This window comes from Microcaecilia unicolor, chromosome 6 (assembly GCF_901765095.1).
Source record: "Microcaecilia unicolor chromosome 6, aMicUni1.1, whole genome shotgun sequence".
In the NCBI taxonomy this organism is placed as follows: domain Eukaryota; kingdom Metazoa; phylum Chordata; class Amphibia; order Gymnophiona; family Siphonopidae; genus Microcaecilia; species Microcaecilia unicolor.
Window position 1 is genome coordinate 81,665,895 of NC_044036.1, and position 17,294 is coordinate 81,683,188.

The 17,294-nt window shown below is 42.6% G+C and overlaps 1 protein-coding gene across 2 annotated transcripts in view; it reads left to right on the forward strand.

Annotated features, from left to right (window-relative positions):
• MFSD14A (major facilitator superfamily domain containing 14A) overlaps positions 1-17,294 on the forward strand; it is a 108,878-nt gene that overhangs the window by 68,124 nt on the left and 23,460 nt on the right. For both annotated transcript variants that reach the window (XM_030205797.1, XM_030205799.1), the window contains 2 exons: positions 8,874-8,986; positions 9,397-9,494. In XM_030205797.1, the coding sequence (XP_030061657.1) occupies positions 8,874-8,986; positions 9,397-9,494 (211 nt within the window). The remainder of the gene's footprint in view (positions 1-8,873; positions 8,987-9,396; positions 9,495-17,294) is intronic.

Here is a 17,294-nt window from a genome sequence, read left to right on the forward strand (position 1 = left end):
CATCATACAATAGATCAGTATTACTGCATTTTCAAAAGAGATCAGTGTTTTTAGACCATCAATTTCATTTATATGTTTAGGTGTAATGTGCAGCACCCACTGGCTTGCTAAAGCAATAGTAATCACACTCATCTTTGGCTGTTCTGGCTTTTTCGTAATCTGTTCACGTTCAGTCCAGCTGATATCCTCTCATACTGGAAACGAAAATACAGTATCTTCTTTATCTTGTTTCCTTAAGAATGCAACTTCGATTGAATCTCTATCTACAAATTTTGCATGGCCAACATACAACTTTATGCTTTTTTTGCAGTCAAACTGCACCAGAAGAATATCTCCTGGGTTGACTGCATCGGCTACAGGTAAAGGGATTTCAATTGAATCATTGGATTCTTCTGTTGTCTCTGTTAGTGCAATATCACTGAATTTCCTTAACTGAAGGATTCTTTCTCTTGACCAGATTTAATAAGTGAGAAAGAAATGTATGGCCTACATATTTGTCATGGTCCACGTAATCACTTATGAATGCTGCTGAAATGTCAGCTTTGTCTAGCAGTCAAACGTATGCAGTGAAAACAGTTGCTTGACTGTTGGTCCAGTGTGCACTCTAAATTTCATTTTGTTGCTCAAAGGCATAATTTTCTGAAAAATCAACTTGGATAACACCAGTCTCATTTGAAACCTTCTGCTGGGCATTTTCAAAGTACTGACTTTTTCTCTTTACAAATGAACAAACGAGAGAGGCATCCAACTGTGCCTTCAACATCTCAAAGCAAGTTGTCAGCTAACTGACTTTACAGGACTTGGTAATCCACTGATTCAACATTTCCCACTGATACTGTGCGTCATCTAAAGATTTATGTTCATCAGTCAAACAAAATTCATTAACAAATAAATAAATTTGGCACATTTGTATCCAACATTTTCCCACCTATTTGCAGGCTCAATGTGGCTTACATAGTGCTGGAACTGCGTTTGCAGACTCCGGTGTAAACAAATACAAAGTGGTGATGTGGTAAGGTAAAGTTCATATGGCGCAGCCACATTTGGGAATCGTACAACGGAAGAGTTGAGTCATGTCCTTTACGTACTTTGGTTTTGGTGCATTGCAGAGATCGTCATTTATGTTGGATTGGTGGGGTAGGCCTTTTTAAACAGGTGAGTTCTTAGTGATTTCCTGAAGTTTAGGTGGTTGTACGTGGTTTTCAAGGCTTTTGGTAATGTGTTCCACAGCTGTGTGCTTATGTAGGAGAAACTGGATGCGTAAGTAGCTTTATATTTGAGTCTTTTGCAGCTTGGGTAGTGCAGATTTAGGTACGTTCGTGCCGATTCGGATGTGTTTCTATTTGGTAGGTTGATCAGGTCTGTCATGTATCCCGGGGCTTCACCGTAGATAATTTTGTGAACCAGAGTGCAGATTTTGAAGACAATGTGTTCTTTGATTGGGAGCCAGTGTACTATTTCGCGGAGGGGTTTTGTGCTTTCAAATCGCGTTTTTCTGAAGATAAGCCTAGCTGCCGTGTTTTGAGCAGTCTGAAGTTTCTTTAATGTTTGTTCTTTACATCCCGCATAAATTCCATTGCAGTAGTCTACCTGTCTTAGTACCATTGATTGTATCAGGTTGTGAAATGTTTCCCTCGGGAAGAATTGTTTCACGCGTTTGAGTTTCCACATTGAGTGGAACATTTTCTTTGTTGTGGATGTCACTTGGCTCTCCAGTGTTAAGTTGCGGTCCATTGTAACGCCAAGGATTTTCAGGCTGTCTGAGATAGGGAGTGTGTAATCTGGGGTGTTGATGATTGTGGGGTTGTCCATGCTGTGTTGTGATGAGAGGGTGAGACTGTGTGTTTTTTTTTCTTTAAGTTTTAGTTGAAATGCATTTGCCCAAGAGTCCATGATGTTCATGCTGTTCTTGATTTTGTTGGTGATTTCTGTCAGTTTAGATTTGTAAGAAATGTATATTGTAACATCGTCTGCATAGATGAAAAGGTTAAGGCCTTGGTTGGATAAGGACTTGGCTAGTGGGGTCATCATTAGATTGAAGAGGATCAGTGATAGTGGTGATCCTTGTGGTACTCTGAAGTCTGCTTTCCATGGTGATGATATGTTTGATTTTACTTGATATGTTCTTGTGGTTAGGAAACCCTTGATCCAGCTAAGTGTGTTTCCACCAATTCCGAACTTATCTAGTAATCTTATTAGACATAAGCATCGCCACACTGGGACAGACCAAAGGTCCATCTAGCCCAGCACCCTGTCTCCGACAGTGGCCAGTCCAGGTCACAATCACCCGACAAGATCCACGGAGCAAAGCATTTTGTACTGCTTGTCCCAGGAATAGTGGATTATTACCTACGTTCCTTTAATAACATTCTATGGCCTTTTCCTTCAGGAAGCCGTCCAAACCTTTCTTAAACTCTGCTAAGCTAACCGCCTTAACCACATTCTCCGGCAACGAATTCCATAGTCGAATTACGCGCTGAGTAAAGAAAAATGTTCTCTTATTTGTTTTAAACTTACTGCACTCCAGCTTCATCGCATACCCCCTTGTCCTAGTATTTTTTGAAAGCGTAAACAGATGCTCCATATCTATCTTTTCCACTCCACTCATTATTTTATATACCTCTATCATATCACCCCTCAGCTGCCTTTTCTCCAAGCTGAAGAGCCCCAGCCGCTTTAGCCTTTCCTCATAGGAAAGTCATCCCATCCCCTTAATCATCTTTGTCGCCCTTCTCTGCACCTTTTCCAATTCCACTATATCTTTTTTGAGGTGCGGCGACCAGAATTGAACACAGCACTGTAGGTGCGGTCGCACCATGGACCAATACAGTGGCATTATAATATCCTCATTTTTGTTTTCCATCCCTTTCCTAATAATACCTAACATTCTATTTGCTTTCTTAGCCGCAGCAGCACACTGAGCAGAAGATTTCAACGTATCATCAATGATGACTCCCAGGTCCCTTTCTTGTTCCGTGACTTCTAACGCTGAACCTTGTATGACATAACTATAGTTCGGGTTCCTCTTTCCCACATGCATCACTTTGCACTTGCTCACATTGAATGTCATCTGCCATTTAGACGCCCAGTCTCCTAGTCTCGCAATATCTTCTTGCAACTTTTCACAATCTTCCCATGATTTGACGACCTGAAACAACTTTGTGTCATCATGTCGAATGCACTAGACATATCGAATTGTTTATTAGAACAGGTGTAACACTTTTTGTATATGCATCATTCTGAATCAGGATCACAAGTAACTATGAAAGAATGGAACTGCTTTGGCAAAGAGGGTATATTTGTTCAGAAATTCCAGCAGGAGTTGAATACTTTCTTGATACTTAAAGACGTATACTGTTTGAGGCAGTTCATTCACAAGACAAACCTCCTGTGGTCTCAGATCATAGAACTTGCTAAAAGCCAATAGGCTTAGCACATGATTCTACCGATAAAAATGTTTCACAAAGTATGTTGTAGGCCTCGTTCAGCATAGTGTAGAAACTATTTCTGAATCTTCCTTTTTCTCAATTCCCCCTTGATAGTCACACTGTCCTTCTTTCCCGGTGCCTGCCATGATATGCCATCTCACATGTAAAAAGAAATAAGAGTTTTTAATATCCTCTTCTAAACGGTTTTGTTTGTGAAGTGTGGAGTCAGACTCCGTTTTCAATCAATGTTGGCTGGCTAATGTAAATAAAACTTTTTGTCCCTTTCTAGGTCTGTGTGTCAGATGATAAATCGTTCACTTCACTGCCTTTGCCAGAGTGGCTGGTGACTTGTATGGACTTTCTGTGTGAGGGGTGGGAGCGCTGACAGCATTAGCAATGCTGAGTTGTTTTTGATGTGCTCTTTTTATGCGATTCTTGAAAAAAAACATTTAAACCCTTTGGCATCATTTTGGCATGACTTGCAGCTTTTCGTTTCCTTTTTTGTCTTGAACTGCAACTAGCAAGCCCTTTGACTTAAGATGTTCGTGGTAACAAATCTGTTTTTTAGCAGCTGTTAATTTGACCATGTTTTGGAAAGTCTGTTAATTTGTCCATGTTTTGGAATGTGTACTGAAAGACATGAGTACAGAAAAGCATAATAGAGGACTCAGCACTTTCTAACCATTGATGAACCATTATTTACAGAATTAATCTAGAATTCAGAAAATGCTTCAGTTTTTAGATTTTCCTTATCCAAAGTATATCTACAGAAAAAGACACTTATTCAAGATCTGAATACTATTTACTTAGTGTATTTAAATATCAAAATTTAAAACATGTATGCGGCATTTAAAATCATGTTACAGGTACACAAAATGTAAGTAAGCAAGTCATTTGAGAGAGAATCTTGAGATGTAATGAGCAGTACAGTGATGATTCCGTTACTTTTAGAAGCCGTAATAAGCAGTACAGTGATAAGTACATAAGTATTGCAACACTGGGACAGACCAAAGTCCATCAGGCCCAGCATCCTGGTTCCAACAGTTGTCAATCCAGGTCACAAATACCTGGCAAGATCCCCAAAAGGTTCACTACATTTTATGCTACTTATCCCAGAAATAGGCAGTGGATTTTCCACAAGTCATTTTAATAATGGTCTATGGACTTTTCCTTTAGAAAGCCGTTCAAACCTTTTTTAAATCCCGCTAAGCTAACTGCCTTTACCACGTTCTCTGGTAACGAATTCCATTACTTTTAGAAGCTGTGATTCCATTAGCAGTGTTTCTCCCCTTTAGTGACAAGAGACAAACTTAAAATTTCTGGGGCAGGATACTATCATGGAACTGTTTTTGTGCTCAAGTTTTGACACTTGTACCATTACCCTACTTCATGTGAAACTAATTCATGTGTACAAAGGTAACAGAATTATTGTAGTCCCCGTGGGCAAGTTTGAAAGGAATTTTAGTATACTTCAAGCTACTGGACGTGGATATAATTAATTTTTTTCAATCAAACATATGTATGTATAAGAGAGCAAAAATATCAGTTTCCTCTAGTGTGTGAAGTGCCATCCCTTATTCATTCCAAGAGCTATGGTAAGCTATTCCATTTTATGTAAAAAAAACATAGAGCTTTGTCATGTAATAACTAATTTTTACTTGAGAAATTTTTTTTCCTGCTCACTTCTGAAAAATTGGAAGAATTTTTTGCAAAATGATGTATAATATGACCCTATACACCTCATTTGAATTTTTAAGCATCATGTCAATTCTTTTGTGGAATTGCCCAAAGGCAACAGTGTACAGGGCAGCTTCCCCTGATTCTTGGGGCAGCAGTTATTGAACTGCTTCCTTGTTTGTGCAAGTATCCAGCATTTAACCTTCTGCTGCACCTGTTAGAGCAGAGTCTGATAGGTGTGCAAGTATTCAACCTCCAGTTGAGCAGGCTGCCCCTGGTATGTGTTCTCCCAGGGCCCCAGTCTTCCATTGAGTAGGCCTTAAGGACTCAACGTTTGGCTGTCCTGGAACAGCAAAGTTCAAGTAGGTGTGCTGTCAGAGCTCCTGCGTCCAGTGGCCGCCTGGTTGAAGACCTCACATGAAGATTTTGTGGTCTGGGATTTGACTTCAGAACTCCCCTTCTGTGGTTCCCCTCATCTCCCCAGCCTTTCTGCAGGAAAGCCCCTTGTCTGGGAAGTTATGTTGTAGCTCAGTTTTATGGGGGCAGTTAGAATGGATAATGCTATCACTTGACGTTTGGATACTTACAAGTGCCTTGCCTGTAGCACTCTGTTGATGATGTCACTGAAAAGTATTCCATTTGCTGGTAGGGCAGCATAAACCTGTACATCTGTACTGGTCTAGCAGGATTCAAAGAAAGGTAATCAACAGGTAAGGTTAAATTTCTTTTCAGATTATCTGGAACCCCCCAAGAATAAGTATTAAGATTGGTGGGCTATAAATTTATTAGTAAATTTATAGTGTTCCAATCCTAAATGGTTGCATGAAAATCTTATCATGCATATTCATTGAGGATGTATTGAGAACCAGTCCAAGTAAGAGATAATTGAGGGCTGGGTTGAAAACGCCTGGTTTAGGTGGACAGTTGATGGGGAAATCTGACATTTTTGGAGAACAGCTTCACAAGTGTTTGTGTCTGTGTGGATTGTTACAAAACTTGGTGGTAAGATATGAGAGGGCCGGAGTGTTGAATTAAACATCGGTCTTACAAAAATCAGAGAGGAAGCAAAGCCTGAAATAATCTAGCAGCAGAAGTGATGGAAATCAGCACTGTAATAGCTTTTGACATGTCTGGCACAGATAATGGATAGCAGTAGAAGGAAAAAGATGGTGAGAACAAAGGGAAGGGGGCGGGGGACCATTTGTACATATGGCAATTTATATACTCATCTACCCAAAGTAGAAAATGAGGAGGAAGAATCTTAACTAGGCAGACTGCAAGGGCTAAATGTTCTTTATCTGCCATCATCCTATATAATAATTCTCACCTCCAACAGGATGTGCTTGGGACCGTGCCTGCCGGAAGTGGTCTGCTAGGCAGGCATGCACTGACCTCAGTGACATCAGTGACAGACAATTTGGCAAAGCAAAACAATCTGAGTGCTGGCCATTAGGACACAGGGTTGATAGGAGAGTTTTAAAAGACTGAAGGAACCGAAAGTGTTAAATGGGGGGAGTTCTGAACGACTGAAAGACATGCAAATTTGGGAAAGGAAAACAATCTGAGTGCTGGCCATTAGGACACAGGGTTGATAGGAGAGTTTTAAAAGACTGAAGGAACCGAAAGTGTTAAATGGGGGAGGGGGGAGTTCTGAACGACTGAAAAACATGCAAATTTGGGAATGGAAAACAATCTGAATGCTGGCCATTAGGACACAGGGTAGATAGGAGAGTTTTAAAAGACTGAAGGAAACGAAAGTGTTAAACTAGAGAAGGGGGGGGGGGGGAGTTGAGAATGACTGAAAGACATGCAAATTTGGGACAGGAAAACAATCTCAATGCTGGCCATTAGCACACGGGGTACATAGGAGAGTTTTAAAAGACTGAAAGAACCAAAAGTGTTCGGGGGGGGGGGGGGGGGGGCAAGTTCTGAATGAGTGAAAGAAATGAAAATTTATGAGAGGAACACAATCTGAATGCCCGGCATTTGTACACAGGGTAGATAGAACACTTTTTTAAAAAAATGAAGGACGTGAAAGTATTACATCTTGGGGGAGGGGTGAGGAGGAAAGCGGTGGGGTATCCGGATACTGGGCGTTAGGGCCACGGGGGTACATAGACTTTTGAAAGCCTTAAGGAACCCAAAGTATGGGAAGGAGGAGGAAAAAGAGGGGAGGGAACGGGGTGAGGGGCATTAGGAACAGGGGGGGGGGGGGGCCCTGTCACACACTCTCATTCTCACACACACACTGTCACACAGACATTCACTCTGGCTCTCTCTCAAACATACACACTCCCAGGAAACCTTGCTAGCGCCCGTTTCATTCGTTCGAGAAACGGGCCTTTTTTTACTAGTTTTCTATATTGTATACATTCCTCTATATCTCTGATGCCATGCATGCAGTTGTCTTAAGTATATAAAGAGGCATATTTTCAAAGCACTTTGGGAGGCTAAGTTCCATAGGTTTCTATGGAACTTTGGGAGGCTAAGTGCTTTGAAAATGAGCTTGCAAGTGTTCCTTCTCTGTGATTTCCAATTTTATTTATTTAAAAATATAAATACCGCACAATCCAGATTATGTTGGTCAGGAAACAAATGGCGCTTCAGAAGCCATTTTGTTCATTCGGGTTATAAGATCAAATAATTCTCCCTTAATTGTTCTGTCTGTCTGCCTGTCTTATCTAGATTGTAAGCTGTTTGAGCAGGGACTGTCTTTTTTGTGTATGGTGAACAGTGCTGCGTATGCCTTGTAGCGCTATAGAAATGATAAGTAGTAGTAGTTTCCTTGTAAAGAAACATGACTCAACAGTAAAACTATATATGTGAAAAGAGCATATTGCAGCAGATGACATCCCCTACCATCTTGTCCGTTATAAAACCCGACTGCCCTTGAGAGTCGAATTTCATGATTCCGTAAATGAATAAATAGAGATTTTCATGCAATGGAGGAAGTACACACATATTTGTATCTCAGGAATATCCTGAAAACCTGATGGGTTTTTGCAGCACCCAATGAGTGGAAACAAATACTACAGCACTGAACTTTGAGACCACTGAGGACTGTGTAGTCAGATGTTTTGTGGTGAATTATTTTGGTATTCCAATGGCTTTTTAATGTCATTTAGTGGTACCCTATTTAGATTTGTTCTAGTTAATGATTTCTTAAAGCATACACAATATTGTATCACAAGAGAATGACTAGAAAATAAATCGAACCCCACATCAGTTAGAACAGATCTCAACAACTAAGATAGCAACTCAGTATTTCCTCTCACATTCCTTTCAAAGGCAACATGAGAAGAAGAATAGGAGACATCCTAAAAACAAACTAAAGAAAAACGGAGCTTGGTAATTTGGAAATAGCTGCTGTTTGTAGTTTGTGCTGGTGGACTAGCCAGTGCTATTTCTTCAGTTTGCATTTCTTTGATTACTGCACCACTGAAGAAGATGAAAGCAAAAATTCACAAAAGTGATGGAAATACTGTAAAAGCTTTGAATTTGAACTTAGTGTAAACGCATCCCTGTGCCTTTGCTTAAGTCTTGGCTTTCATTTTCCTCTGTGGTCTTGTGTTGCTGCAACAGAACTAGCTCATCCGCCTTAAGGACAGCTGAGATATGTTACTTCAGCTTGAGATACCATTACTGCTAAAATGGAATCTTAAGTGAGGCTGTTGATCAGCCAGTGATTGATAATTAAGTTTGTTTGCAGATATGGATATATACCACTCCTGTATTATATTCAGTATCTGTACTGTGTTTTCTTTCCAGACCATAGTTTTGAGCTTACTTATGAGATCCATTGGAAACAAAAATACTATACTGTTGGGTCTGGGATTTCAAATATTGCAACTTGCCTGGTATGGATTTGGCTCTGAGCCATGGTATGTAGAACTCATTTAATTAAAATTTTCCCTCAAAGATTGTCTTGTGTAAAGCATTTCCTAAATCAGCTGTATGGTAAACTTTAGCCTCTGTAGCAGACTACATCTTGATTGTCCTGATCAACTTGGGTCTGTTTATGGATTGCTTTTGTTCAAATGTCATTGATACAAGATACCCAGTTCTAGGGAGGTTACATGCTTGCATAGTTTGCTTAATTTGTTGTTAGGATCACCTCAAATGCACAGGAAGATAGCCCTCCTTCAAAGAAGCATTCAGAAGTTCAACCAAACCATCTTATCAGAATATAGCTATAAAATAGTCTTTTATAAAAAGCACTATACAGTATCAAAATACAGTTTTTTTTATTATCAGATTTCTCTTCAGTGAGTTTTTTGTCTGTGCCTTCTAGGATGATGTGGGCAGCAGGCGCTGTGGCCGCAATGTCTAGTATTACCTTCCCAGCAGTGAGCGCTTTGGTTTCAAGAACTGCTGATGCTGATCAGCAAGGTAAACACACAAAAACTTTCTGTGGGATACTCAAAAGACAGGCAAGAAGAGTTAACTGGTTCTTCATATTAACTGTGATGGTGACATTATGGGAACACATTTACCATTTACATTTTACTACTGCATTTACCATTAAAACAGTCTCAGGATTCACTCACTTTATATAAACAAAATGTAAAATTATAGGTGCCAAAATCCTGTCTCCTCTTTCCCTGTTGAACTTTGTCAGTTTAATAATAGTGAAAGATAAGATATTGCTGTGCTCCAGTGCATCCATTTAACATCACCAGAGTCTGTAGTGGGAGCAGCTTCTGATCATGGTAGAAGTCCAAAAGAAAAAGGCAGCTGTCCCTTCCTGTATAAAAATGCACTTGCATGTTTATAGATTTTTTTTCCCAGACATGTACATTAGGCTTTCCTAAGGGGAAAAAAAACATTTTAATGTCAAGGTTGGTATTTAAAATTGTAAATGGATTTATTTTTGAGAAATATTTGCCGTTCTTAAATCACCTAAGAGAAATTGGCTCAGTGTAGCACAACCTTAGCATTCTGTTCTCTTTTTTTCTTTACAAAAGTTATTCTGTAAATATAAACTATATTTTTTCAGGTTTCAAACAGTTGTGAAAGCAAGAATCAGAGAGGTTTCTTTTCAGCTTTTCCTGGCATTCACTTATTTGTTGCAAATTTAATTATGCAATCTCTTATCAATGTCTTGTTTTGCTGCCTAGTTTCATTTAAATGTCAGGACTTTAGCCAAGAGTGCTGTGCTGTGAGGATTTCAGTATAAACTCTTGCATAGATGATACAAGCATCCTGATTGGGTCTGTAGACCAAAAGTGCCTAATTCTGAATCCTGTATGAAATGTATGGATTTGATAGGACCATACATCCATTTGTTTGGGCATACCCGTATATTTAAAAATTTTGGAAGTATACCAGCACATGCCTAATTTGGTAGGAGAAAATATAGAAATGAGAAAATTCTTGTCTTTGGATATTATGGATAACCAATTCCAGTATTTACTGTTTATAAGGAGTGCTTGCTTAATTTCAAGACAATGTATATTACTTTATTGGAGTGACAAATTCCTCCTCCAGCCCCAACAACTTGGAGAACAAAAATGCATACTTCCCTGTTTACTAAGCCGCTTTAGTGTCCGCGATGCGCTAATGCTGACACAACCCATTCACTTTGAATGGGTTGTGTCAACACTGCCATGCAGCAGCCACTAACACGACTTAGTAAATGGGGGATAATTTGGTGAGAAGGAAAGACTGTGTTGTAGTGGTGGTTAAAAACACATTTTTGAGAATATGGGAACTATTTTTATTGGGTCTTTAACTCCTATAATATTTAGCAAATTGGTGAACAGGTTGCAACTTGGAAAGTCTTTGCCAGTGGAATTTCATGTTTGATTGAGCAGTGGCAGGGGAGTTAAAATGATAACTATCTCTTTGAAAATAAGAGATTTGTATATTTGTTATTACTGATGCTCTTAACTCAATAAACAGTACATTTAAATGGCTCAACTTCCATAAGCAAAATGTGTATCGGATACAGATGTGATAGAGCAGTGGAGGAAAGACATTTTGGGTGAGGGCAGTAATAGAATGGAATAGACTGCCTGATGTAGTGAAGGGGGAATTCTCACTATTGCAGTTAGGAAAGCCCTTTTTTCCCTTGATTTTATTTATATTGATTAGGAGATCAAAACCTTCCTATTCATGGATGCCTTCACCTGAATGCCTTACCCTTTCTGAAGTGGGCCTGAATGACTTTGCCCTCCTTCTTTTGTACTGCACCTTGCTGGCCTATCAAAATTGTAGTTCAGCCCACACTACCCCTCTTGTCATGTCTTGTCCTCCCTTCCTCCCTTTTTCTTTACAATTTTAGACAGCCACCTAGATGATGTACCTCAAAGGGTGGGATAGCACCCCCCCCCCCCCAAAAAAAAAAAAATTTTGAAACTTTAGTTTTTTGTGTATAACGTGTTTGTACACCATCTTGACTGGCATTTTTATGCCAAGTAGAGGGTTACATTTGCAAAGAGAATTTTTGTGCATTCCTACTGTTAACACGGTATACCAAGTCAGTCTTAGAGGTTTATAATAACTTATTCACAGTTCAAAGGGAGTTAGAAATAAAATCAGAGCATGCATAAAGATTGAAATTAGGCTTTGTGTATGAACTGTGGAAGGAAAAATTCAGGAAGCTATAGAGAAACTGATGACTTCACCGTGGACAAGCAGGCCTTCCTATTCTCACAGATGGGTGACATCATCTCGATGGAGCCCGGTGCGGATGCTGACTAGATTAAAATGTAGAACTTTTCTAGCAGCATCCCACTGCGCATTCGCTGGTGTCTTCCCACTTGATGTGAGTGTGCGGGTCCTCCAGTCTTCATTTTTCCACGGAGCTGAGAGGATGCGTTTCTGCTGTTCTCTCTTCATGCTGTGCTTTCATTTTCGTGAGTTCCTTCGCATGTGGGTAATTTTTGTGGATTTCTTTGGCCCATTTCTGCAATTTTTGGTTTCATTTTTCTTTCTGTGAGTGACGCGATTAGGCTGCAGCCTGATGTCAATTTGAATGCTACCCTTTTTTTTTTTTTTTAACAAGTTCAAGATTAAAGAGTTTTAATTTAGCCAAGATTCTTTTTTCGATGACCTGGAAGACTTCCAGTGGCTTCAAGCGGTGCGCTAAGTGGTGACGTGTGATTTCTGTCACAGAACCACACAATTGGTGCACTGGGTGCCTTGGGCCAACTTATGACCCCCTCTGTTTGCATATGCAGGTGAGAACACAGAGTGCAACTGGCTCAGATGGAGCATCTTTTTGGCTCTTTGAAGGCTGGACCATCGTCTTCAGCACTGGCGGCATTGACCTCCATGGCTGCTCCGACATCGGCATCCACTGGGAGCGTACTAGCCTCGATACTGGGCATTGCTAATGAGCCCAAGGACTGGTCAACATCAGGTCCATCACCGAGGTGACGCTCGGATTCGACACTGAGGTGACACTCTGATTTGGCAGCATCCTCCTCTGCACCAGGGGATCGAGTTGCTATGCATTGGGGGAAGCCCAAGAAGCATAAGCATTGGTGGTCCTCTTCGACGCATGGTGCTGGGAGCACCAGGGCATCAGACTGTCCGATACCCAAGAAGCGCTGGCATCAAGAGGAGCTCCCCCTCTGTAGAAGTGGTGCCGGTGCGCCAGTCATCTAGTGGCCAGGTCCCCGCCACTGGTTCGGCACAGATGACTTAATAGGCTGCCTCTGTTCTGACTCCCATGCCTTTGCTGATGCCAGCCCTCGAGCGGTTTCGGAGCACGCTTCAAGAGGAGCTGGCACAGTTGCTGCAGGGAGCTCTCGCTTTGTTATCGAGGGTGCTTGTGCCCTCAGCAGAACAGCCCCAGGCCCTCTCTGAGGCTCTATCGGTACCCAGATCATTGATGCCAGCACCTTGCAGGGTGTTGGAGTCGAGGCCTGAGCATGCAATTACTCCCCTTACGTTGGGGGAGGAAGCTTCCCCAGAGTCTGAGAGGCGGACTGCACTTTGATGCTGTTCAGAACGTGGACGCCATTCCACTAGATTGAGGCTGGTTCAGATGGTCTCCTGATCCTCCATATGAGAAAGAATTGAAGTGGGACCGCTCTTGGGAATCAGATGAAGATCCACATTACTTCTCATCAGAGAAGTTATATGGTAGCCCATCTGATCTTTCACCTCCTCGAGAGAGACGAGAATCTACTACAGAAGTGCTGTATTTTACTGGTTTTGTCCAGGAGATGGCTATGACCATCCCATTTAAGTTGGAGACGGAGGAGGATCCTAGAGCAGAGATGTTATGTTCTGGGCTATAAGTCTCCTTCTAATGAAGAGGTAATTGATGAACCACTGGGAATCTCTGTGTAGGTTACCCTTAAGAAGGTGGATATGCAGTATTGTGTCTAGAAGGCTCCTGGATTTGAGAGGGCCCAGCTGCCTCACGACTCTCTGGTGGTCGAATCTGCTTTCAAGCAAGCCAAGAATACTCTGTGTCATACCTCGGCACTCCTGGGGCGAGAGGCCAAAACTTTATATTCATTTGGGAGGAAAACCTTTCAGGCCTCGTTGCTCGCAATCAGTCCTACCAGCTCTACATGAGCCTTTCCTTGGAGTCTTTGGTGAACAGTGCACTCTCTCTTCGGAGCAGGCTGCTGAGCTTTGCCAGTTAGCCAATATGCAGATGGAATGTCAACATTATTTGGCCAGGGGTGCATAGGACTCGTTTAATGTTGTGTCCAGAGTCTCTGGTATGGGTGTGTGGGGATGCACAGACTCCTCCTGGCTGCGTGTCGCTGGCCTGGAGCAGGCAGCTCAAGAGAGGTTAGCGGATGTGTCATCCTGAGCTGAGGGAACAATTTGTTTGGAGAGAAAGTAGAAGAGTTCGCTGATCTCATTAAGAAGCACACTGACACCGTCCACACTCTTTCTCGGCAGCTTCCATCTAGATCTTCAAGAAGATTTTTGACTGAGCAGTGGCACCAGCCCTACTACTGTTAAAGGCGTAGGTAACAGCCTTCTGCTCGGTACACTTAGGCGACTTAGGGCCAACATCCTAGGCCTCATCAGCCCTGTCCCCAGAAGTCTCGGCCAGCTCCCCAGTCAAAGCAGGGCACGGGCATTTGACTGGCTCCAGCAGAGCACAGCCATTCAAAAAGTATCCATTCCAGATGGCTTACAAGTCAGAGGAAGGCTCAATTTTTACCAACACAGATGGCCCCCTTGTAACCTCCTACCAGTGGGGTGCTTCAAATAGTCGATCGCAGGTATGCCCTAAATTGGCATCAGTGACCTCCAAATTGCCCACTGAGAGCGTCTTACATCGGCTCTCAACACAACCAAGTACTTGTAGAGGAAATCTCTGCCCTTCTGCAGGCCTGAGATGTCAAAGCTGTGCCAACAGGGGAAGGGGAGGGGGATTTTATTCCAGTTATTTTCTTGTGACCAAGAAAATGGGGGATTTTGGCCTGTCCTAGACCTAAGGGCCCTGAACACATTTTTGGTAAAGGAAAAGTTCAGGATGATTTCCCTGGGCACCCTACTCCCTCTCATCCGGGAAAATGATTGGCTATGCTCTCTGGATTTGAAGGATGCCTCTACCCACATTTCGATACTTCCCAGTCACAGGAGGTTATATCAGATTTCGAGTGGGGAAATGCCGCTACCAGTATAGTGTTGTGCCATTTGGCCTAGTGTCTGCCTCCAGAGTTTTCACCAAGTGCCTGGTGGTAGTCGCAATGTATGTATTTCCCTACCTGGCCAATTGGCTGGTCAAGAACACATCTCAGGAGAGGGGTAAAAAAGTCAATGCGGATGACTATTCAGGTGTTGATTGGGGTTTTTCATAAATTATCCCATGTCCCATCTTCAGCCAGTTCACCAATTGGAGTACATAGCCCTGCTAGATGCGGCGCAGGCCTGCCTTCCTCATGCAAGAGTGAATACTTTGACGCTTGCCTCACAGTTACACAGCAGCCAGCAGGTTTAAACTCTGCAAATGTTGAGATTAATGGGCCACATGACTTCCACAGTGCATGTCATACCCATGGTACGGCTCCATTTGAGAGCGGCCCAGTGGACCTTAGCTTCCCAGTGGTCTTGGGCAACGGTGAACCTAATATTTGTCATCCGCATTCCACCAGAGCTGGCTCACACTCTTCTCTGGTGGATAGTCTGGTCCAACTTGACTCTGGGACTTCCATATCAAATTCCACCTCCTCAAAAGGTGTTGACAACAGATGTGTCCAACCTGGGCTGGGGAACTCATGTAGATGGACTACACAATCAAGGTCAGTGGCCTGCTCAGGAGGTTCAATTTCACATCAGTCTCCTCGAGCTCCGGGCCATTTGGAACACTGTAAAGCCTTTCAGAGAGAGACTTCAGAACCACATTGTTCAGACAACCAGGTTGCAATGTTCTATGTCTACAAGCAGGGGGGTACAGGATCCTACCCCTTGTCTCAGGAAGCGGTGGGTATATAGTAATGGGCACTCCTTCACGGGATGAACCTCCGTGCCACTTACCTTCCCGGCAAGAACTGCCTGGCAGACAGACTGAGCAGGATATTGCAACCACACAAGTGGTCTTTCAACATGGGCGTAGCCTGGGAGATCTTCCGAGAGTGGGGCACCCCCTCAGTGGTGGATCTTTTTGCCACATCTCAACAACAAGGGCCCTCAGTTCTGCTTCAGGCTAGGATCACACGGCAAACTAGCGTCAGATGCTTTTCTCCTACATTGGGGACAGGGTCGTCTGTATGCGTATCCTCCTATACCTCACATAGGAAAGACTTTGCTGAAACTCAAACTAGTCCAGGGCACCATGATTCTGATTGCTTCTTATTGGCCGCAGAAGATTTGGTTCCCTCTTCTTCTGAAATTGTCTTCCGAAGATCTGTGGAGATTGGACTGTTTTCTGACCCTCATCACGCAGAACAAGGGATCCCTTCTGCATCCCAACCTCCAATGTCTGGCCCTCACAGCTTGGATGTTGAGAGTGTAGAACTTGGATCCCACAGATTGCCTGAGGATGTCTCCCGTAACTTGCTGGCTTTCAGGAAAGATTCCACTAACAGATGTTATTCTTTTAAATTAATAAGATTTGCCATCTGGTACAAGGGCAAAGCCTTAGACCCCTTTTCTTGTCCTGCACAACAACTGCTTGAATACCTCCTTCACCTCTCAGTATGGTTTGAAAACCAACTCCATAAGGGTTTTCCTTAGTACAATTGGTGCTTATCGTATAGGAGGTGAGTCCATCTCTGTACAGACTTTAGTTGTCGCTTTGAGAGGTTTGCTGTTGACAAAGCCCCCTATCAAACCTCCAGTTTTGTCATGGGATCTCAACATAGTCCTCACCCAGCTGATGAAAGCTCCCTTTGAGCTGCTGGATTCCTACCATCTGAAGTTTTTGACCTGGAAAGTTGTGTTTCCAGTGGCAGTCGCAGAGTAGATGAGCTCCAAGCCCTGGTAGCTCACCCACCTTATATTAAGTTCCATCACAGCAGAGTAATCCTCCGCACACACCCTAAATTTCTTCTTAAGGTAGTGTCGGAGTTCCATCTTAACCATTCAGTTGTTCTTCCAACATTTTTCCCGAGACCTTCTGCCCATCCTGGCAAAAGTGTACTGCATACCTTAGACTGGCAAGTGAGCCTTAGCCTTCTATCTGGAGTGGCCTAAAGCCCATAGACAGTCCACCCAGTTTTTCATTTCTTTTGACCCCAACAGGTTGAGGGTGACCATCGGCAAACACACACTTTCAAATTGGATAGCAGATTGTATCTCCTTTGCTTATGCCCAGGTTGGGCTGACTGTAGTGGGCCATGTCACAGCTCATAATGTCAGAGCCATGGTGGTGTCGGTAGCTCACTTGAGATCTACCGCCATAGATTTTCAAGGCTGCAACGTGGTCTTTCGTCCACACATTCACATGCTGCTTCTGTTTGGATCAGGACACCCGACTCGACAGTTGGTTCGGACAGGCAGTTCTGCAGAATTTGCTCTGTGTCTAGAATCCAACTTCTCCCTTCTAGGCCCTGTTTTGTTCTGTTCCAGGCTGCACCTCCACAGCTAATATGTATATAGTTTCAGGTTAATTGAAGTTCAGTCTCGATGTTTTGAGACTCGATTATCCTAGCTTTCTTGATTTCGGTGAGCTTGGTAGCTAGGGATTCCCATCTGTGAGAATAGGAAGGCCTGCTTGTCCTCGAAGAAAACAAAGATACTTACCTGTAGCTGGTGTTCTCTGAGGACGGC